General features: G+C 38.6%; 1 protein-coding gene across 2 annotated transcripts in view; it reads right to left on the bottom strand.

Moving 5' to 3' along the window:
* The window catches only part of btbd11b (BTB (POZ) domain containing 11b), a 112,562-nt gene extending 89,669 nt beyond the window's left edge, over positions 1–22,893 (bottom strand). For both annotated transcript variants that reach the window (XM_038305565.1, XM_038305566.1), the window contains exon 1: positions 22,041–22,893. In XM_038305565.1, the coding sequence (XP_038161493.1) occupies positions 22,041–22,893 (853 nt within the window). The remainder of the gene's footprint in view (positions 1–22,040) is intronic.
* Positions 22,894–24,721: the final 1,828 nt, after the last annotated feature.

The raw sequence follows: 24,721 nt of genomic DNA, 5'->3' as shown, positions 1-24,721 counted from the left end.
TCTCTCTCTTCATCAGTCTCAGCTGTTCCTCATTCTCTCCGGATTGCTCACATCTGCTTGCCCTGCTTTTCTCCTCATTGTAGGCATCAAGATTTTCTTCTCTCACTACTGAATTCTACTGTTATCATGCCAATTTTTTCTCGTATTTACTTTCATACCTGATCTCAGTGACCTATGCCTCTGTAAGTTTACCATTTCATTTATGGATAACTCCTTCTTCTCGTCCTCAACATGCTGCCCTCAGGTTCTGCAACCTGGTATGACAAACAATCCATCAAACCTGACAGCAGTAAGCTCTGCTGAGGATGCAAAGGTTTTGTTTGTTTATCTATGTATGTGTTTTTTCTCAACTGCCTCCTTTATATGCAAGGGGCTAAAACCCACTTAGATATCTGATTTTTCATAAAATCTTTTTTTTTTTTTTTCATAAGTACTCCAGATGAAGCAGGCTTATTGAGAGTGGGCACGTTCAAGCTGATACTATCATATTTGGCAGGTTTCTTAGACTTTAGGGTTCCACATTTCACTCAGGCCCAAGCCACTGAACGCCACATCAGAGTGTGGCAGAGATGAGAGTACCATTGTAAACTTGTCCATATATCCAAAAATAATTGTGTCCACCAGTGAAAACAGAGGGTGAAATGTAAATCTAGTTTGTAAAAGAACTTGAGAGGAAAGTGTGTTTATATCTGCCACCAGAATCTGTCCAGTGTTTATAAAGGTTTGCATAGCTCTGTGTTCCCCACATGCAGAGGAAACTGAAATAACCAAAGTTCAGCTGCTAGCAGTTACTACAGAAATCCTACATATGTTTATGCCCACATATCTAAGCATATGCTGGCCAAGTATCAATAAAGTCAGCAGAGTTGGACAATGGCAGATAAGGGAGGCAAAATATAAGAAATCTTCTGCACCTTAGGCAGGCATCTGATTATGATGAGGACATCCAATGATTCATTTAGGGAGGTTAATAAATAATACTTAAAAGGAGTAGTTTGACCTATTCAGGTCTCTCCACTTCGTTAGACCCATGAGTCTAGCTAAAATTTACTCAAAACAGTGGAGCAGTTCTTTGTAAAGTTTAGCACAAAAATAAGCTATAATATTTTTCTTTTTAGGTAGAACTTCTTGCTGCAAAAATAAAGATGAACAACCATTTATAAACTTGCATGTATTCAAGCTCCAAAAATTGTAAATAAAGTGGCCCCCACGATGCATAACATCATAGGGGCCACCCTTACCATACAAAACAGTTGCTTGATCTGATTACCTCCAATAAGGCAGGAACACTTAACCACCATAGCGGTGGGTCGGAATAATAAGTGCTATCCCAACAGTGTAAGGAAGGAGCTAGAGGAAGTAGGCTTCCTATTGCTAATTCAGTTAGCATAAGGATCTCCTCATTTTCCTAGCGGCCGCTTGGAGCTAATGGTTGCCCACAAATGACAAGATGCATAGGCAAAACTAGGGCTGCCAACCATCCCTTGAAAAATGGAATCGTTCCGTATTTAAAAATAGAAGTACCTGTCCCGTGTTGAGAGGAAAAGGAACGCACCATGTCCCGTATTACTGTGAGAGTAAAAAAATACTCAGTAAAAAGCTAATGGAAAATGTTGTTCATGGAGAAGATAGCAGGAGACAACAGCACAGCAGCACTGAAAGACAAACAACTCCTCACTGCTGCACGAGCTCACAGTAAACACAAGTGGAAAAAATAGGCTGTCGCCACAAAATGTGACATTGAACAATTTTTTTTTTTCTATTTTACAACTGTTGCCTACAGTGATTGCGTTTAAGGCACAAGTATGTTTACAAGTTTGTTGTTGCACCAAAAATCTGCACTATGTATTTATGGTTTTATATTCATTTTTTACAGTTTGAAGTTTAGCAGGACAGGCTTATTTTTAAAATACTTATTTTACTCAGCAAAGTTTTTTATTTTGTATTAAATTGAATTGCTGGACAATAATTTGTTTCCCATGTGTTCATGTCACTCACAAATATGCATCTAATTCAATGCAGATTTGAGTCAAATAGTTAAAAAAAATTATTTCATACACAAAAGGGGGCTTAAAGAAAAATCACTAGGCCAGGAAGGGTAAAGGCAATCGTGTCAGCTGGTACGCACATGAGGTGTCCCTTTTTTTCCAGGGAGTTTACAACCCTAGGCACAACCCACCGCACAGAGTTTCACAAAATTTCACTCTTCACTGTTTCTGTATGACACATGTTAATGTACACATCTTTATTTGTTTTGGGTTTATAATGGAGCGCTTCAGTTTGTTATATTTGTACTTGAATTTTTTGTAGTACGTTTCCGGAAGGGTCTAGTCCTAAATTCACAAGCATCTTTTATGCGCTTGAAAGCTGAAGGTTGTTCAGATTTAGCACAGCAGTCTGGAGCTCCTTTCCTACCTTGGATAATGTTCTTAATGTTGAGCATGTGAAAGTTTAAAGGGTAGGATCTCGGAACAAGAGGTAGAAGCAAAATTTTGAGGTATTTTGAATGAGCCAGTATCTCAGAATTGTATTTAACTTACTTTAAAGAAAGAAAGCATTTCCAATATAAGTTTACCACAAATGTCCCTGTAATTTCCAGGCCAGACTGGATGCTATTTAAAAAGGATAATTTCACTTTATGTAAGAAAAGGTATTTGGAGCTCCAAAAGAACGTGCTGACACTGACGCGTTATCCAGCTAATCCACTTGCTGGTACTTGTTTGCCCAGACTTTCTCTCTTGCTAAAAAAAGATACACACCGCTTGTTTGGGTCTCATCTGTCACCCACAGCCTCTCTTATGGATTTTCCTGTTTTGATCCTTGCCATCTGTGCCACTTTCTTTCCTCTCTATTTTGCATCCAAAGTTAACATTATATAAAATGTATTCATGACTTTGGCTGTAAATTGCAGATAAATTGTTCATACATTCTGGTCAATAGGTAATATGTTATTCATTCAAATCTAATTTACTAACAAAAAGGTAATGGTGAACTTGGAGGAAAATACCACTAATGTTTCTCTTTAAGGACACGATTTACTTTAAAAGAGAGCTGGAGTTGTGATGTTTCTATAATAAGAATAGAGGCACATTTACACTGGTAATAGATAAATAATTCAAGGTGATCTGAAAGCAATTGTTGGGTCAAGCATTAAATGAGTGAGAGACACTAAGTTATTTGAAGCTCCAGCAGCTCCATCAGTCAATAACTTAAAACAATGACCCTGAGCCTTTTTACACTGTGATTGACCACAATTGGGCCAGTGGTGCAATGTTCCTCTTCAAGGGCATAGCTCTATGACGTCTACATTCAATGAACTGTAAATGCTTGTTCTTTGTGCGCTGTCTAAAATGCTGCTTTAATTTGATTAGCACGTGAGTCAGAACGATCTCAATGGCAATTAGCCAGCTGCACATATCAACACTCAAAGAAATGAGGCAGACTGCAATAGAAAGAAGTTTACAGAAACCACTGAGCGGCATAAGAAAAAGGGATTGTACCAGAACTGAAAAATGACGTGCAATTTATTGCAGGCATTGCCATCTGGGTGCAGGACTTACTGTATTCTATCACTTGTCAACCCTTAATCAACTGGAGTAAACTTGGCTGGTGTTCTCCCTCGTACCAGACACTGTGTCTCATCAGCATTTCTCCTTACGCTCAAAAAAAGCATATTTTATACCACATCCTCTCTTGGGCACTGTGTGTGTCTGAGCTTGCTTGCAGCAGGGTTTTGCATGTAACTATATGCTGCTGTGTAAGGGTTTCCCCTGGAACAGATATGTTTTACTACTAGACATAATGGGAACCAGTCTCCACTAGTACAGAGTGGTACTGCTGTTAACTCCAATCATTCCTTTCTACATGCTCTATTTCTCCGGGTCACATGTCACTTCCGGGTCACATGTCACATCACTAAGTATCCACCTGACACGACACATAAAAGCAACAGATTACTTAAGAATGCAAGGCACCTCAACTTAATCACCACATATAAAAGGCCCTTAAAAGAGTAAAATCAGTGCAGAATAATTATTCTCAAAGTGCTCACATCATACACTAGGCATGTGCCCTGATATATTTTCTCACATTTTTAATGTTGACTTCAAAAGAAATCCTAGGTTACACACTTCAAATTGAAATGTTCTTGTTGTTTCCAAACGATGCTCTTTAACGCAAAAATTGACCTCTTTGCTTTCCAGAATGGGTTATCTTCTGGAAGGTGCATTATTTGTGCTGAAAACAAGGCAAAATAGAATGCAAGTTCTGAGCAAGAAAAAACAAGAGTGAACAAAGCACAATGCCAAAGAGCAGAAATACATTTGCTTAAATTACTCTTTTGCAGTGTAACATTTCACAGGCTCCTGCCAACAGAAACAAAAAGATACAAGATATTGCTGTGCATGATTTCTATCCACTTTGTAAGTGCAAAATCCAGCGTCCAGAGGTTGAGACTTTTCAGAGAACAAGAATAAAAAAAAAAAAAAAGTAATTCTGTAAAATGAATCATGTGAAAAGTAAGTACACCGAAGTGTAGCTTTAGAAAGTTAACTGATTAAACATGGGAAAATGTGATATACAACCTGGACTTGGGAAAGTTTGCTAGACGGGAATATTCTGTCATGGTCATGGCTCTGAGGGCTGGCCTAATTGCTAATTTCATTCATCTGCCTAACTCTGCCCGGTTTCCAATTTCTACTCATCTAATCCACCTGCTCCTGCTTCTATTTATACGGCTCAGTCCCAGCTATCACAGCAAGATTATTGAGGTAGAAATCATTGCTATTGCTCTTGTTCATGTTCTTGGTGCCAGTGATGAGAGGGTTTTTTTTAAGCGTTCATAGTGTTCATGATTTCCTGATCTGATTCTCTTATCCGCTGAGCGTGCCTGTTTCTGTCTTTACTCAGTGGAGAGAGCAAGTTTTTAGTGTTCCATAGTTTTCCTGTTATTCTGACCTGCTCTGCCTCTCAACCAGTGAGCTTGCTTGTTATCATCTGAATGTTCTGCCTGAGTTCTCTGTTGACTCCTGGAACTCTGAACAAGCCTTTTCCTATTCTGATCGTTATCCCTGATCGGTCTTTGGACTCCTGGAACTCTATGTTGGATCCAAATACTGTTGTTGAAGCAGAGCTACAAGCGTCACCAGCCGATTTACCACAACCTCACACACTGCGCATGTGCAAACAAGGGAGTTCTTCTTCTTCCAGATTGACGAGTCCGACCAGTGCCATCTCTATGCGCTGAGTCCAACTTGTGTTTTTTGGACGTGTAGTATGAGCAGGTAGATCACATCAAAGCATCAGGCTGCAAAGTGTAATAACATCTTTTGTGATCTAGGAACTATTAAACCCTGTAATTTCCTTTACGGTTTGAGCTGTGGCTGAGTGCAATGAGTATGAAAATATTGCACAGCGTATACCCGGACTTACAAGGAACATATTCCATGAAAGTTCCAGAGAAGCCTCTTGTAATTTCCAAAAAAAACATCCTTGGAAATTTCTGGAATTAGCTTGATAAGTCAGTTAATAAGTGATGAGTACTTTCTTGAAAAGTTTATGAAAGTGTCGGGTTAGTTCTGGAAAGTAACCCTGTATGTTTTTCTCAACTGTACTAAAAATAACCTGGTAAGTTTAAGAATATACCTGTGTTTCCTGGAAAATCATTATATTTGGTTAAAACCAATATCTCTGTTAAAGCTCCAAGAATGTATTAATAAGTTGGAAAGTTCTGTGCTAGTTCAAAGTTCCTGAAAATTGTGATGCAGTCCATCCATCCAGCTTCTCGCAATTATTCCATCAACGTCGCAGTGGGGCCGGTACCAATCTCCAGCAGTCTATGGGAAAGATGCAGGGTGCACCCTAGACAAGTCTACAATCTGTTGCAAGGCAACACAGACACACAATCATGCAGAACATTCTTTGCGCAAAGCAACAGTGCACCGAAATGTGCCACTATGCATATCATGCAGACTTTTAAAGTAATTTGAGTGACCTTAATAAAAAAAACATGGGGTGTTTCCTGAAATTGTAACTGAAGTTAAGATTTTTGGTAATAACCCAAAGCCTATTTTCTTTAAAACTTCGATGAATTGAAGCAATTCTATGAAGAAAAATGGGCCTAAACTTCATGATAATTCAGTGTTACTTTCCACGCAAGTAAAGTAAGCATATCTAATAGGCATGTTGGCAGGTTGTTAGACTTGTCTGCTCAGTGCACCTCATGCACATTTAGTATCTGACAATTTTAAAATGAAAGATAATTACATCAGTTTTCAGAAAAGTTTGCAAATTGATGTTCTTTATCTACCTTTGTTCACTTGACTTCAAGGTACATAAATATACCGTATTTTCACGACCATAAGGCGCACCGGACTAAAAGGCGCACTCTCAGTTATGTGTCCCATTTCTGTATTTAACACACACATAAGGCGCACCGGACTATAGGGCGCGTTTTTTATATACAGGTACAAGTCCTCTACTACCTTTAAATACCTCTACTGCGTATTTAAAAATACAGCGGGGGCAAAACTGAGTATGATTGTGCTTTATTCATGTATTTATTACAAAGTATTAATCAAACCTGGCAGCTGGCCGTGAGACAGAGACATCGCAGATGACACAGCGCTGTGGTCACTCCTAAATTAACTTAAAATCCTGAAACCTGCTGACGGAATATGTTCGCTTTTATTGCCGGTATCCTGGTGCCTGCAGCTAAAATTATTTAGATGAAAAACACCTGCCAGCAGCCGCGGTGAACCCCAGGCTGCCCAGCCTACAGGCTGCTGATGAAGAGATTTCTGCTGTCAGCGCACCGCTGGTATGTGGGGGTCTGAGCGCCTCCGACAGAAATAGATAATCTGGATGAACTGACTGCAATTATTAAGTTTTCAGGTGGACTTTCTCACTTAAAAACATATTAAAACTACTTTATTCCCACTGATCACAGCAAATATAGCTGCAAGATTTAGATTATTTAGATGAAAAACACCTGCAAGCAGCCGCGGTGAACGAAAGGATTTCTCCTGTCGGCGCACCGCTGGTATGTGGGGGTCTGAGCGCCTCCGACAGAAATAGATAATCTGGATGAACTGACTGCAATTATTAAGTTTTCAGGTGGACTTTCTCACTTAAAAACATATTAAAACTACTTTATTCCCACTGATCACAGCAAATATAGTTGCAAGATTTAGATTATTTAGATGAAAAAACACCTGCAAGCAGCCGCGGTGAACGAAAGGATTTCTCCTGTCGGCGCACCGCTGGTATGTGGGGGTCTGAGCGCCTCCGACAGAAATAGATAATCTGGATGAACTGACTGCAATTATTAAGTTTTCAGGTGGACTTTCTCACTTAAAAACATATTAAAACTACTTTATTCCCACTGATCACAGCAAATATAGCTGCAAGATTTAGATTATTTAGATGAAAAAACACCTGCCAGCCACCGCGATGAATAGGAGGAGACGCGCCGGGGATGCTGTTGAATTAAGTTTTCAGGGAGAAAAATACAGCGGGAGCAAAACTGAGTATGATTGTGCTTTATTCATGTATTTATTACAAAGTATTAATCAAACCCATCAAAGTCATCATCCTCTGTTTCTGAATAAAACAGCTGCGCTAAATCAGACATGCCAGTTTCCCCTTCTTCGCTGTCAGTCACTTTCCGTGCAGCGCGGCTCCTCAGAAATAATGCCGGCTTTTGCGAAAGCTTGAACAACAGAGCCAGCAGACACTTTAGTCCAAGCATCTACAATCCATCCGCAAACTGTGGCGTAATCTGCCCGGCGCTGCCTTCCACTTATCCTGAAACTGTGGTCTCCGTCGGTCATCCATCGCTCCCACGCCGCTCGCAGCCTTACTTCGAACGGCTGCTTCACACCGATATGGAGCGGTTGAAGTTCCTTTGTCAGACCCCCGGGATAACGGCGAGCACAGCGTTCATTTGATTCACCTTTTTTTCACATCGGCTGTGAGATGGGCACGCAGCGATGGTGATGCGTGGAAAAAACCACCTAGTCTTCTCACATACACCTGCCTCAGCCACGCATCCATCCAGCCTTTTCCATTTGCGTTAATATCATATGTCATCAGAGCGCTGTCTGTCTCGCTGGCAGCTCCCAGATCAGCTTCTCTGATTGGTTGATGCGGCGCGTCCAGCAGCAAAACTTCAATTTTTCCATCTCGAGCAGCAGAAGCGCGGCGCTTCAGATGCTTAAACGCTCCCGACGTGCTGCACCAAAATGCGCTGCGGGACCTTTTGCTGCACCTATATGCGCGTCAACCATTGACTTTGCATGTAAACTCGCTGCTTCTGCTGCACCTGCTGGGTCCGGTTCACACCGATGTCGAGCAGCGTTAATTTGTTTCCCCATGTTTTTCACATCAGCTGTGAGATGGGCACGCATGGAGTTACATATTAACAGCGATGGTGAGGGGTGGAAAAAAAACACCTGGTCTCCTTACATTCAGCCACTCTTTCATCATCTCCTCAATGAGGTGGTCTCAAAAGTCGCAGTTACAACACACATAAGGCGCACCGCACCATAGGGCGCACCGCACATTTTGAGGGGAAAAAAAGACGTTTAAGTGCGCCTTATAGTCGTGAAAATACGGTAAAGTAAAAAAAAAAAGATCAGTAGAATATTTTAACCAAATCTGAACTGCCTGAACTTGAAAGTCATGTCACAACTGTGAGTCAGATTGAAAACCTGTCCTCAGGGTGACACAGATCCCTGAGCACTGGATATAACGTTCCACTAAATTCATTTTCTGTGACATGCACACACCTTTAGGAATATTAAAGAATCCCTGTCTCCTGGCTCTGATAGGAGCCACATGAAATATTTCTCCATTCAGAGCAGTTTTCCTGTTCTGACAGGAACTCTGAGCTGAAGCAGGGAAACCCAACACCCACTTGCAAACAACACTGAGTCAGACATGGTGAGAGGAGCCCCTGACATCTTGATGTATATGCCTATATGGCGCCGCGTATCATGGGTTTGTGTGTAGTGAGAAGTGGGGGGGTGCTGCCATATGGTGGAAGTGCCAAAGTGTGACTGCAGCAATAGGTGAAAACAGACCTTATAGAATACAGTAATTATGGATTAAATGTTTAAGCCTGGCATATCTATTCATGAAACAGGCAAGAACAAGCATTTTCTTGTGTGTTTGAAATTGATAAAATGCAAAGAGAAAGACTCATGCATATTTTACAAAGTTCTGTATATCAGATCACCTACCATTAGTTTCACATTACAAGGAGTAATAACATTTTTAAACTTCCTGACAATGAACATTATATCCCTGAAATTAAGGATTTCTCTTTTTATTTATATGGATAACTGTATGTTTACCAGGCCTCTAGACCTTCTGTTGCAAGTCCAGTTTTAATGTTATGCTAATATGAATATACAAAGGGGGCAGCTTAAACCAAACAGCTGATAAATTACACTTTTTTCACAATTCCTTATTGCTTCATTGCATTTTCTAGAGTTTTGGATAATATATTGAAAACGCTGAAAAGATTTAGAAAATTTACTGAAATCTATAGGATTAGAAAGCGCTACAAAAACATTACTGTGCATTATTGGCTCAATTAACCGCAGGGAGAATATTTTGTCAAAGTTGAGAAGACATGGGACAAAGGTTGATGTTTCTAGAAGTAACCTTCCTACAGAATAAGGCTCCCAGAGCATATCTAAGGATCATCCTGAAGGTCACAAAAGCACCCAGAACAACATCTAAACCAATGCAAGCCTCTGTTTCCATAGGTCATTGTTTGTGATTTTATCAATAGACAACAGAAGGGTCTGTCTCACATTTGTCAACAACAAAAAAAAAAAAGGTTTTGTGAAAATCTTAGTAGAAGTCTAGAAACAACAATGATTAAAATGTTGCAAAATCCTACACAGGCTTTTCATACTTCAAAACCCCATTTTGGCTAAATGTAAACAATTCTGCACAAAAAATTCCCTTCTAACACTTGGCAGACAACATTTCTAGCATTTATTTTCACTGGCAAATGTATATCTTTACAAGTGCAACAAATTATACAATTTAAAAGACAGACTTTTTGAAGCCCTCATTGACTCTTCTGTACAATGACAAGTGTCAAGGTGAGAATAGTGGCCAATGGGTGCAAATGCTGTGTAACTACACAAATTCACAATGAACAACTCTTATGGGACCAGACCAATGGTAAAGACATGAAGAAGATGCTCAGTGAGATTAAGGGGCTGATATTTAAACATTCTTAATAAGGAGCACTAATTTGCACATGTATTTTTTATTTTTTTGCACATGCAATAAATGATAAATGATGCAATGCAGGTGATCTACAAAGATTGCTCACACAAATAAGGCATGCAAACAGATTTGGTTCTGCTCTATTGAAATGAGAAGATAATATGACAACAATTATTATAAAAATTTTAACTCTAAATATTATTTATAGTATACTTCACACAGGTGGTCTATTAAGTTGAAAAAGTTAAGATGCTAAAAGTAGTATAATATATCAAAAAGTTGTCTCTAACCCACCAAACCCCCTGACAGAGAATGACCTGATCAAGTTTACAGCTCAGCAATGTGTGAGCAAAATTTGTTTTTTCACATATATGCAAAACATAAATGGGATTCCACAGTTTACGTGTGGTACCATATTTGTTGATAACCATCTCTTCCTGGTGCTCTCGAGCACTTCTGTTATGAGGAGCTTGTATACAGTAATTCCTAACTTACAATTGTTTTTATATTTACAGCATTTTATCTTTTCATGTGTTTTGTGTTAGCATCATTTATATATTTGCAGAAGGTTTTGTGTTTGCAACACATCTGCACTTTGATATTTTCTGTGTTTGTAGCATTTCTCCTTGACAGCATTTTCCTTTTTGCATGAGTTCTGTTTGTTTGTGTTTTAGTGTCATTTTTGTGTTTGTTAAATGTTTGATTTTGTTTCATTTCTGTGTTTACAGTTCTTTCTTGAAATTACTAGAATTTTAAAGTATTTTCCAGACCTCATCACTCCTTGGCAACTGTACCCCAAAGTTAGGACATGCAATCAGGTTCACTAATCAGTAAAATAGTATAAGGAAAATAAATAAATAACGGCTTTCACAATCAAGTTGCGAACTCCCTAATGACATTCTCTTATATAGAAGCCATCCCCAACATCCAGCCCCCGGCCTGGTACCGTTCCATGTGCCACTTGGTACAGGGCAACACAAAAAGAAAAAATAACTTCCATTATTTCCAAAGGATTTATGTGTCAGGTCTAAATGGTGTTTTCCACTACATCTTTCTATGGCTTGTTATTGACATACGTCAGCCACAACAGCGTAGGTCATGTGATACCGCCTGCTGTAAACTCCCACTAGCAGCAAAGCAACCCCAGGGCTTCCACTGATTCAATGATATTGTGAGTAGTTGGCAGGTTGTTTTTATGCATTTTGTTATCTTAGAGGCATGTTTAACATTACCACACTGACCAAATAGCACTACAGTTACAGACCGGCCCATGAAAATATTCTGTTACATTAAATCGTTCTGCGGAACAAAGAAAAAAAGGTTGGGGGGTACTGTTATATGGTATCTAGATCTTAGCAGGAGATCTTTCAGGCACAGGTGTAACTTTCTAAAGGACTGGTTTGGACATGTCCCTACCAACTTTTGCCTGGTGTGGACATGTCCCCACTAATAATTTCAATACACAGACTTTGGCTCTCAGCAATATGTGGGACAAATTTCTAAATTTGACTTTGATGCTTTTGAAGGAGGATAATCACTGATGTAGCTGAAAGGGAAACCATCAATCAATCCCATTTTCCTGGATGGATGGATGGATGGATGGATGGATGGATGGATGGATGGATGGATGGATGGATGGATGGATGGATGGATGGATGGATGGATGGATGGATGGATGGAACTGAAATTGTGTACATACTAGGAAGCCATGATACATTGAAGTTGGCATCGGAATCGGCTGTTATTCATCCTTTTGTTTAATACATTATTGTCAAACTTCCCATACATTTAAATATCAGTGTATTTTAGTTATTTTGTGTTCTCAACAATAGAAAAGCATTCAATAAATATATGTTTGATGTAAATTTTGGAAAATACAAACCCTATTGAAAGGGTCTGTGTCAACCCTTAGAGTGTCCCCACCAACTTTCATCACAAAGTTACACCCTAGCTTTCAGGTAATGTAAATTGTGAAGATGGGGGCATACATTAAATCCCACAGAAGCTAGACTGGGCTGAGATATGGCACATTTGAAGGCCAGGTCAACGGTCAAAACTATTTTTGTGCTTTTCAAATCATTGCTGAAATATTTATGCACCTTGACAGTACATTACCATGAAGGAAAAGGGTTATAGCATTTAGAGAAAATATTGTTTACATGTTAAAGTGAAAATGGTCTGCGACAGTTCTTAGTTTTGAAAGGCTTTAAAGGCTGAAGTGACCCACGATATTCCATTGGCACACTACCCAAACCAGCTAATGTAGAAGATATATTTTTAAAGCTGCTTTGTTTTTTTCATTTTTCCTGGTTCCTGTATGTGTTCATCTACAGAATGTGCAAAAGCCCAAACTAATTTGACTTTATCACGTTTTAATCATATTTAATTTGATAGATAAAGGCCTGTCAAGATTAGCCACATCTAAGGAAGACAGTTAATAACCAACGGTGATCAAAATGTCTGCCTTTACATTTGCCTTAAAGGTATAATAGAAACCCTTTTAAACGTTGCTCCATCTGAATTAAGACCTAGTCTTGTATATTGACAGCTTATTGTCATATCTGGCATTCTTAAAACTCGGTTGTAAATACATAAATAGTAATATGATGTCGGGCAATTTATAGATGTAGTTCATATTTTGCATTGCAATATTTCTGTTTGTAGTTTTTAATGCCTAAGCAAGATAATTCCTATTGAAAAATAAATCAAATACTTTTTGGAAATAAATAAAAAACCTCTGATAGATTTATCTTAAATGAAAAGCATTATTGGCTGCCCTACCAAAGTATCACAATACCACAAATAGGGATTGCTTAGCATGAGTACCCTTGCTGGTCTCCGTACCGACTCTGAAACTCAGTGTATTTAAACCTCTTTCCCTTGAAACACCCTGGCTCATTCCTTAAGCCTCTTTTAACAGATACTGAACACTGCAGTCTAGCAACACCCAACAAGAGCTGTAATTTGGAGATCCACTGAGCCAGCTGCCTAGCATCATACTTCAAATCATCCAAATGAATCTCAAATCCTCACAATTGACAATTCATTCCGTTAAGAGGTCCAATCGTAGAAAAAAAAGACTTGCTTTTAGCAGATCCCACCTGCTAACATGTCATGATGAAGAGACCATCAGTTGTCAGTTGTCCATGTCCCCTGTAAGTGATGAAACTAAATTGAATATAGTCTTCACCTAGAAAAACTTTTTTTTTATTAGAAAAGTCCTAATTAGGAGTGTTAAAGTGCTAAATAATTATTTCTTAAAGTTATGAATGTTGCCTGAAGGTTTAAAATTGTGTTTTCCATTTGTTTAAATAATGAAACTTTGTGAAAAGAACAAAAGAAGAACAAAAAATATGATAATCTATCAGATGAAGGTAAAGAATTTGCTTGTTCAAGATTACTGGACAGGATGTGTACCTACTTTTTTTTCCATGTAACCTCATCACTAAGATAAAGACAAGACATGAATGCACCCACTGAGGTAACAACCTTATTGGATTTCTGACAGCACAGAAATGGAAATCGTCTTTGGTGGATGAGATGCAATAAAGATATTCATAAAAGCCTCCCCACAAAGCTGGGTCCCGAGTATCATGGCCTAATAGACAAAAAACACACAGCAGTAACCCCCACTTGGCAAACGGAGACAAATAGAATGAATGAAGCGATAGAGGGTTCAATTTTGCGGGCAGAAGCTCCGTTAAGGCCTATCCAGCCTCCGCCTTACTGATTCGGTTTTGGCAGGAGGAGAAAAAAATGACACTGTTTTAGCTTTCTCTGTCACTGAAGATGAAAGCAAGAGGAAGTTTAAGCATATAGGAGGTCTAACCATTTCAGAATAAACCACCTAACATACATGTTCGTAAATAATCCACTCCAGTATCTATCGACAAATTGTAATTTACCTAAACACAACATGAAGTGCCCTAGCCTAACAATGAAGATTTTGATTTCTGGGGAGTGTTCTTTAAGTATCATGAGTAGGGCTGCAACAACGAATCGATAAAATCGATAAAAATCGACTTTTAAAAGCGTTGGCAACGAATTTAATCATCGATTAGTTGTGTCGCGCGATTAATGCGTCATCCGCCGCCGCCGTCATCCGGGGGAAGAAAAAAAAATATGACGGAGCGAGTCAGCGCCGCAGTTGCAGTGTTGCCAACTCAGCGACTTTTCAGACCCCTCCAGCGACTATTTTTCAAAAAAGCGACTGGCGACAAATCTGGCGACTTTTTACGGTGTCACTGGCGGCTTTTGCCTGCCGTGGGGCGCCTCCCCCATCCCAACCCCTTTCTCCCTCTCCCACAGGAATCCCTCTCAGCGCGGCAGTCAGAGTCAGAGCCGCAGGATTTTAGTGAGGAGTTTACCCTCAGCGTCCAGACTGCAAATGAAGCGCGCATGCGCCGGGATTGACGGCGCAAATTGATCACAATAATTAAAATAGCCTGCGCTTTGTAAAGTGAAAAAAGTCGTAACATGCAACTTTTGTAAAAACAAATGAACATGGCACGGAAGCACCACTGTTATGACGCAGCACCTGAAAAGAAAACACGTTGGAGCCTTCAATGGCAGTGAAGAGAGCTGATCAGCAGGATGAGTAACCATGTTTGTTTCATTTTAAAGTGGGGAAACGTTACGTTAGTTTCTCAGTTCGCTCATCTGATGCTTTCCTTACCTTGTTAGTAGGTTACAGACAGTGATAAGGTTGGCTACTTATTTTACTTTTAATTTCATTTAAATTTGGTTAAGCAGCGTTTATATTTTCTTTATAAATAAATTAACTTGCAAATTATGAGGGCAAGGCTTTTAAAGTTTAAATCTTCTGGCAAAGATAAAGAAAAGAAGATCCTGCAATTTATGGAAGTAAAGCAGAACAAAATCCAGCAAGATCAGTAATATGTCAATTAATTATCTGCCACATTCCCATGTAAATATCTGTCTTTGGAGGATGTGTTTTTTTTACCACCCCTAGTTCTCTCATTTTTATTCCAAATACAATTTATAATTTGAATCACAGGGCTATTTTTATCTCTATGGTTCAGTATTTTCTCAAGTAGCAACTTTAACTGCTATACTTTCCTGTCTTAAAAGGCAGAACTCTTCTAGTCTAAAAAAAACTCATTTGTTGAAATGGGGGGACCTATTGTTTGAACCCCTTAGGGGCTTTAAAAAACAAAAATGCCTGTCTCTTTTTGCGCTTTATGAAACAAAGTAGCCTATATTTTGTGGATGTACAGCTAAATTTCTCATGTAAGTTTGCGTAGTTTTAACACAAACATTTATTTTTCATATTGCACCAGTACAGTTAATGAGCAACCTGTACTTGTGTGCTTGTTTGTTCTGTCTAAAATGTTTATTTTGGAATAAAGAAGTTAATATAAAAATTTTTTTTTGTCCGATTCATCGATTAATCGAAAAAATAATCGGCCGATTCATCGATTTTTAAAATAATCGTTAGTTGCAGCCCTAATCATGAGAGGATTTTTGCTGTGAAAAGTGATAAAAAATAAACTGAATTAAATTACAGTAATTTTACTTGCATTGAATAGTTTTATATAGAGTTAACCCATGGTTGTTAAATGGCTGAAGCAGAATTTAATTTTGGGGATCACTTAAGGCCAAAGGACACTACAGCTCCAATAACCTCCAGGCTTGATTATTTTTGAATTTAGTATTTAAAACAAATCTAAGCATGTTTTAAATCAACTAGTGAGCAAACAATTAACCAGTTTGATCAAAGTCTGCAATTTTCCATATAGTGCAAAACTTTTGCAAATTATTGCAGAAAATCACAGTGGTTTTGGCTCTTCTCTTTAAAAGTCATACATCATATAGCTTTTTGCTGATATTCTGTAGTAAAATTCATGAAAATCTGCATAATTTGTTTTCCCAAAAATCTCTAACATAAAAAAAAAACGTCTTGCTTTTTCAAAGGAAGTCAAGGCTTCAAGGCAGGGCTGCAAGACAGAAGTGCTTTACTCAACTTACACATCAAAGTCTGATTTTTAATAATCTGCATGCCAATATGGGTTTTGAGATAAAATATATTTTAAATCAATTGTCACACATTTAAAATTTATGATAGGTATGAAAATCAGAGTTTTACTGAAAGTACACCGCAAGGAGAGGCAAAGTGGTGGCAGCATCGTACTCTAGGGTTACTTTTCTTGAAACAGCTATGGGCCGTCATAAAATGAGATTAAATCATGAACAGTTTGCAAAAAATGTTCAGTTCAGTCTCTGCTTGAGAGCTAACATTAACAGATTTTATTTAGTTTATTGGAATATTGCAAATAAAAAAAATCTATTTTTATTAACTCCGACCAAATAAGACTTTAAGCTGAACTTCAACCAAAACATTGGTAATCAAATTATTACTTAAGGCTGTGAAGGGATTAGTAACATGGATATTATATACATTATTATTATTTCTTTTTTTTTCTTCTCAGAAAACTGCTTGACTGGCAGCTAAGTTTTACTGGAAACCACTGCCTATTATGACTATAAACTATAAGGCTATGAAGGGATTGCGATACACCTACGTCAGACATCAAAGACAGCAGTGGAAGCACAATCCACAAAGGTCGGAAATCAAAATCATCTACAGTAGATCTACTAAAAGATCTACTGCCTCCATTAAATATGGATGTTTTTTTACATGGCAAATGTTTTTGTGTGTACGAGTATTAAAAACATACACACAACAAAAAATACGCCAACACAACACCAAAATGGATGTCCCAATGAGTGCACCTCCAGTGGTGGTTTCTTCCTACTAAAAGCTGGTCTGTCCTTTCCACTTTCATCACATGCTTGCTTGGTCATTGACATTGCTGCAAACCCGATGACTCAAAGCTGTTGACAAACTTTTGCCAATAGGCAATATGAGCAAAATTGGATTTAAAACAACATCAATTTTAAAAAGATGCTAAATCTCCAACTGTTTAATTGTTGGTCTGATTTGATAAAACTTGGATCTATTTTCTTTCCAAATCGCTTTGAGGTCAGTTTTTCTATGGTACTATGTAGGTAAACTGAAATACTGTCAAGGTGAATGGGGCAAGACAACCTTTATGGCGAGACAAACGAAATAAAATATAATTCTCTTTATTTAAATACAAGGAGAATATGATCAAAAATGTATTTTGGACAATACTTTGGGTGCAATAATTGAATGAGATACAAACAGTAAAAAATGCAAATACGTCAAAGTTTCTGCAGGACATTTGACTTACCAAATGTGACAGTTCGTAAAAATATTGTCCTTAAGAGCAAGTACAAATAGAAATGGAAAAACACATTTCCCATCTTTCTTAAATCCATAATATTTTCGATAATGCTAACCTAGTGTGTTTGGTGTTAGATTACTCTGCATGTAGTTGAAGATCTTTGACTAAAACTCAAAAAGTTACATTAATAAATAAAATAGCATCAACCAAAAAAAGCATACAAGTGAGCCAACAAAAACAATGAGTAACGGCAATTTAAAACTGAGAAATTAATATCTGGTTATAAAACAAGGAAACCTTTTCCTTTATAATGTATATTAATACCTCTTGTAAGCACCAAGGTGTTCATCTAAATAACAACCTGGACTGGACTCACAACAGCTCTCTATAAGAAAGATCAGATCAGACTCTTCCTGCTGAGAACACTGAGGTCTTTTGGAGTGCAGGGGGCGCTCCTAAAGACTTTTCTGTTGGAGCAGTGGTTTATCTGTAGCTGAGAGAAAGCGGCTAGATAAGCTGATCAGGAAGGCCAACTCTCTGATTTGGATGCCCTCTGGACTCAGTGCAGGAGGTGGGAAACAAAAGGATCCTAACTAAATTAACATCTCTTTTGGACAATGTCTCCCATCCCATGCACGAAGCTGTTGCAGAACTGGAGAGCTCCTTCAGTGACAGACTGCTGCACCCTAAATGCACCAAGGAGCATTATCACAGATCCTTCCTCCCAGCTGCTGTAAGACTTTATAACCATCAATGTTCCCAACAACCTCAATAAGTTGCTACATTCATGCTGATTTTGCACAGTTTCTATCTTAGTAAGTTAAATAACATGCTGCTGTCATTTTGAACATCTCTGATGTTGCTGCTATTTTCAAATATCCATTACTGTAAAAATTTGCATAGCTGTATATTGGTTATTTATTCTCCAGGTGCACAGTTTTTTATATCGTACATTTACAGTACAGTATTTTGTTGTTTATCTTTAACTCTTCATTATTATGTTATTCTTTTACATTTTTTTCTAAGATCCACATTTGTGTGACCATTTTTCTATAATCTTTTTACTGCTGTAGACACCAGAATATCCCCATTGTGGGACAATAAAGGATTTTTTTTTTTTTACTCTATTCTATTTTGTTCTATTCTATATCCGTATTGAATCCACTGTTATAAAAAAGTACTTGGCACAGGGGTTTTTCTTAATATGTGACACTGTAACATAACTTGAGTTTTATGCACATGCACTAATGAGTTATGTCCAGACCTTTTCCAGAGGTGGAGGCTTGGACACTGGCCAAGTGAGCTGCAAATTTACACATGGTGATGCAACAAAGCAAAACAATGAGTATATCCATCCTGCATTGATATCCAACTGCAGAGCACTTGTCTGTCGGTTTTTGTAGAGTTTGTTATAATATGTGAGCAGTGGAACAATAACTCAAGCTATCCAAAAGAAACATTTGACAATATGTCACTGCTCCTACTAGTTAAAAATGGAAATGTGTTCTACCCTAACCGGCATTAAAAACAAATGGAACAGTAAAGGCAACCATTTACAACAAAATGACAGGTTCCTCTAAGTGATTCATAAAAACAGTCGGAGTCTTTCTAGCTTCCTGCCTATCCTACCCCTCTCTCATTCACTCTGAAGCTGTTTTATTTACATCACATTGAATAATGCATTGCAGCACACAGGTTCATTATGTAAACTTGTTGCAAGGAGAGCATCCATCATTACCTTGCAGGCTTTTGTTGGAGATGTGTTTGACATTTTATTGATGAAGCTCGAGGTAAAATACACAGTTTTTTACATTTGAAGCAATGAATTGAACACAGAATCTGTCAATCTTTCTGTACTAATCAACATACAAATGAATGAAACCCCCCCCCCGACCCCCAGGTAAAATCACTGAACACCAAAAAAGCTCTAAGAATGACTCCCTGATTCTAAGAATATTGGCCCTATCCTTATCAGTATGCACATTAAAAAAACAACTGGACACAATCTAAGATTTATATCAGGCAGTTGTGTCTATGGTGTCTGGAGATAAAGGGAGGCAAGGTGGTTACAGAGTAACTACCTTTTTCCCTCCTCTCTTACATCACATTCCTTCTTAGTCATTCATTACTTGCTTGCATACTCTTGTGCTCCTGCGATGTGCAGCATTGCAATTGCCTGCATTAGGTTCAAAATTTGTATTCATCTTTATAGAAACAATAAGAACAAAAAAACCCTGCTTTGGAAAAAAAATACACATCACTATTGAATATTATCATAACGCCTTTGCCTTTGTGAGTGTATAAAAAAAGTGTATATATGTATATATATATATATATATATATATATATATATATATATATATATATATATATATATATATACAGGCACGTGCAGAGGGGGGGCTAAGGGGGCTTGAGCACCTGCCCCTTTTGCTCCATGATCCCAATTTGCCCTTTTGGCCCCTTTTTTTTTTTTTTTTTTTTTTTTTTTTTTATTTGACACATGTACTGAAATTATTATTATTATCTTTTTTTTTGGCAAGAAAAACAATACAATAAGCCCTCCAGTCACATTGTTACCTTTGACCTTTTGCCAGTGACGACGCACTTGCCTCTCGCACAGTCAGATAAGGCGGCTAACTGCGGAGCTAAAGGTAGCGAACATTCCACATTACACTGTGGCCGCTGCTCATTTGGCCCTAAGCAAGATCAACCATGATCGGACGGATGGCTATGTCTTCAGTCTGCACCGCCTCTCCAATGTCAACCTGAATAGACATGTAAGTGAAACCAAATGAGCCCCATGGATGATGCAGTATTGTTTGATCTAAAACACTATTTACTCTGTGCTTTTAGTCTTTTACATTGAAAATTATGTTTTTTAATTCACAAAAAACTGTTCTGTAATGATTACAGAACAGTTTTTTTGTGAATTAAAAAACATAATTTTTGGTGAAAATACTGGAGTAGGTTTCCTACTTGTCAGACAACGGAAAACTTTGAACGTTGTATAATTTCTCTACTTTAGCAAAGAGTAGCGGTTTACACAGAGGAAAGTATAGGACGCGGCGCGCCTTTCTCTGAAGAACTACTGAGCGGGAGGAGAGAGCCAGGTGAGGAAAAGCTGTTCTTATCTATCGATTCAGTATTTTTATCATACAGACATTAGGCTGTTGTTCTTGTGCTATGAGCTAGCTGCTAGCTAATGACTTTGCTAGCAAAGCAAGATAACTAAAAAGCTTCCCTGTGTCGTTAATGATAGTAGGACATTCTTCAGTATTACTTATGCAATAGGGGCACATCGCCCATCAAAAACCTATCATCTCCATAATGGATATATGTCTGATTTTCTAATTTCCTTTGCTGCATGATGTACATTGCATTTATTCTAGCGTTAGGTAAATGTATCTTGAAAAAGAACTCATCCAGAACTACCATGATAGATATATGATAGATATAATGTATGAAGCTGGTGAAAACAAAACTGCGCAGCTTATGCAAGGAGGATTGGTTGTCAGAACTTCTTTTGTTGGCAATCGAGAAGGATGTGCCAATCATTCACAGTGAGGTTATTAACATTTTTAAAGACATGGCTAACAGAAAACTGCTGCTGTGAACAAAAGAGAACAAAAATAGCAAAAATGCTTAAAAGTTGGAAATTTGTTTTTAAACAGTTAAATCACCATGACGGAAAATAAGTTTTTGCATCATAATCTTGGATTTAGTTTGGGGGAAAAAGAAAGGCAAGAGACTGAAATAAATAAGACATTGACCTTCACTCAACACAGAAAAGATGAGACAATGCACATTTTCCCATGAGACTGGGTTGGACAATGAGGAAAAAAAGAAAAGAGAAACTGACAAGAAAAAACGAAGAGGAAAGATTGAAGAAAATGTATATAGGTACTTACAAAATACACTAAGACACAAACAGAGTAGGCTTTTCTCATGGTGACATGCATTAATAAAATGTTTGTTTTGTTCTTTTTTTTCTGCAGTTCCACGTTAAAGTTTGATGCAGCAGCTCTGCTTTTCTGAATGGACCGTCTCCATCTCCACTGTCAGTACAGCAAACCAGGCAGACATTCTTTTTTATAGATTACAGTACACTAAAAGGTTGCATTGTGCCCTTGTATGCAACAGTTTAATTCTGTAAAGACAAAATATGTCTGCTGGTCCAGCTCTGATTTACATCTTTGGCTAAATTGCAGGTTTGAATATTGTAATACTTTCCTATAACAAAATAGACCTGCAGAAAGAAATTACTAATAAAATATTTTACTTATGCATAGTTCTATGTTCTTTCCCTTATTTCCCTTAGCTTTGATTGTATGTCTCACAATTTTGTAATTTATCATTGTTCATTAAACTCTGAAAGCTATGTGACTTTGTTAATATTCTGTCCTAAAATGCGATAAGATGTGCCCTTTTTTTTTTTTGAGCACCTGCCCCTTTAGTGGTCTCTGCACGGCCCTGTATATATATATATGTATTGTTCCAAGAGTATGGTAGGTGATGAAGTGTAGGAACACCCTGTTGCACCAACTTCCAGGCTTCATAACTCACCGCTCGCATTCTTCCCGCAGATCAGGTGTTGCCAGGGCTGCACAGACCCCCACACCTCTGCGTCGCCGTTGATGGCCTGATCCACGATATCCACGGTGAACTTAGGGATCCCGTTGTCGCGCTCCAGCAGCGCACTGCGCAGCACCCGCGCGTACACCTCTCTGAAGAGGCCCTCCATGCTCGCGGCCAGGTAGATGGCCGCATGCTCGTGGATCCTGACCGCCACTCTGCTGTCCACCATCCACCTGAAGAACTTTCCCACGTTGAAGATGAGCCCGCAGCGCGCCGACTTCCCGCGGCCGAACTTATCCTCATCCGTGCTCATACTGTACATGGACAAGGCACTGACGGCCGCGCCGATGCAGCTCATCGAGACGCTCCATGACAGGATGATCTTTATGGCACTTTGGATCTCGTATTTAGTGCATTTGGCGTAGCGCAAACTCAGGCGCTGCGCCTCCTTGGCTACCCTGACCAGGACGCGGCTGACCAGCAGTGAAAGCCTGAGCAGGACGTCCTGGGGAGGTGTCGGCAGGCTCATCTCCTCGTCCTTGTTCAGCGCGCTTGCCACTTCCCCGAGGCTCCACGGCACATCCTCAAGCTCGGGTAGTTTAGCGCACTGGCCGCTGCACTCCAGGATCTCGGCGTCCTCAACCAGGACCGTGTTAACAGTGTCCAGACTGTTGTGTCGACTGTGCATTGAGTCGGTTAGATGCCAGTAATTCCCCCCATGTGCCTCTGAGCAACACAGAGACGCACTGGATGATCTGAAGGAGTCTGCGGCTCCACCATAACCAGAATCTAGCGTCAAATCCTCCAGGGTCCTTGCTGCTGACTTGCTACTCCTTGCCATAACTGCACTTCATACTGTAAGAAAGAAGAGCTTAGGAAAAGTAGGAGGAAATGTTCAAAACGTTGATGTTCTGGTACTCCTTGCGCGGGTTATGCTCACTGGATCTTTTTTTTATATTTTTTTTCCGAGGAAAGTCCATCCAATCCTGGAGTTGAAAGTTAAATTGCAGTATTTTACTTCAGTGCATCAACGATGCTGTACCAACGCAGAGCCTGACAGATGGAGGCGGGGCTCTGGGGAACTGAGAGCACCCCTCAGCCAATAGACTCTTGGGAAGGCGCAGCAAAGAGTTTTAATTGGATTGCTTTAAAAGATCAATAAAAGTAATGAAGCTCATGACAGAACAAAACAAGAAAAAAAATAAACATGAGACACTGAACTGTAAATCATGTAAACAAACTGTCAGCTTTTTAATTTACTATGTTTTTTTTGTGCATGCTTTTTTAACTGCATAATAGAAATAATAGAACCTATGTAAGGTAAAATGAAATACAAACTTAAATGTATCATGTAAAGGTTGCAAAGTAAAAGCACCTGCCTAAATAGGATCATGTGTAGGGGACGATTTGAAAGAGTATCAGGCTATATGGGCCCATGTCTGATGGTAACATGATTCAAGGCCATTAATAATAGATTGCATGCATAATGCAATCCTTGTTTCTCTGAAGGAGAATTCATTGTAAATATTTGCATTTTTTTAACTACATGTGCTCTGAGTGAATTTCAAGTGAAGTTCAGCTTATGGACGTCTACCTTCACAGCACATCCAACAAACAAAAGGTTCTGATAAGAAATCAAGAAGGAAACTGGAGCTGGGATATGTGGAGGATAAGATATATGCAGTGCTAATAGTAAAAAAAAATAAAAAAAGGGATTTGGTAAATTCAGACAGAGGAACATGCTGAGGTCAGGCAACAAAGCACCAGAACAAAAATAATGTAAACTGGTGCTTTGAAACTGAAACTCTGCGCTAGGATGAGTTTACATCACAGATGCAGTAGGAAGGTAGTTCTACTGCATTTCTCAGCAGAGTCGAAATGTGTCTCGAGCAACAGTGAACCCTGGTGTTTTTAAAGGATAACAACCGGTTTGCTCCATACAAGTCGCATTCTCAAACATTTAGAAAAAATCATATGGTGCATAAGTCTGCAATAAACTATTTAATTTTTCCAATACAGATCTCTGCAAAAGAACCTTTACAATGATGACTGTAGTTGTTACAAAAATGGGAATAAAAGCATTTATGATTACATTTAAAGGGTACAGGGTAGTTGTTTGCTGCATCTTATGCATCATCCCTAATTAATGGACATTGAGATTATGCATCAGTGATTCAATGAATAAGGCTTCTCTTCCTACAGATAAAACGCTGTAAATATAAATATAAATATTGCCCTGAGACATGAGTGTGTCATTGTCATCCAGTACAGTTACATTTTGTCTGCAGGAACAGGAGAGCTGGTCAGAGTTGATCGGTAAACACATGGAGATACTGTAACAATGAGGCAGTTCCTGATTAAACCTATCAGAGGCTGCACAAAGTAAAAAAGACGTTGTATTGAGCATCTATATTCTACCTCAAAAACAAGAGGAGACTAACAAACCTTATTGTATTTTCATTTGCCTCAAAATATTTTGACCTACTAACAAATAAACAGCAACATCCAGAATTTTTTGCTGGTTTGGCTTAGCCAAAGGTGAAATTTGCTTCAGTGGTTCATTAGAGACAATATTATGTCATATTTGTGGGTTTCCTGATTATAAACTGTTAGCAAGCTTTAAAAATGAGTGGGCCTAACAGAATAGTGAGTTGTTTTGATGGCAGTTA

This window comes from Cyprinodon tularosa, unplaced genomic scaffold (genome assembly GCF_016077235.1).
Source record: "Cyprinodon tularosa strain WSP-4 unplaced genomic scaffold, ASM1607723v1 ctg56, whole genome shotgun sequence".
In the NCBI taxonomy this organism is placed as follows: Eukaryota; Metazoa; Chordata; class Actinopteri; order Cyprinodontiformes; family Cyprinodontidae; genus Cyprinodon; species Cyprinodon tularosa.
This window is presented reverse-complemented; position numbering and strand designations above follow the sequence as displayed.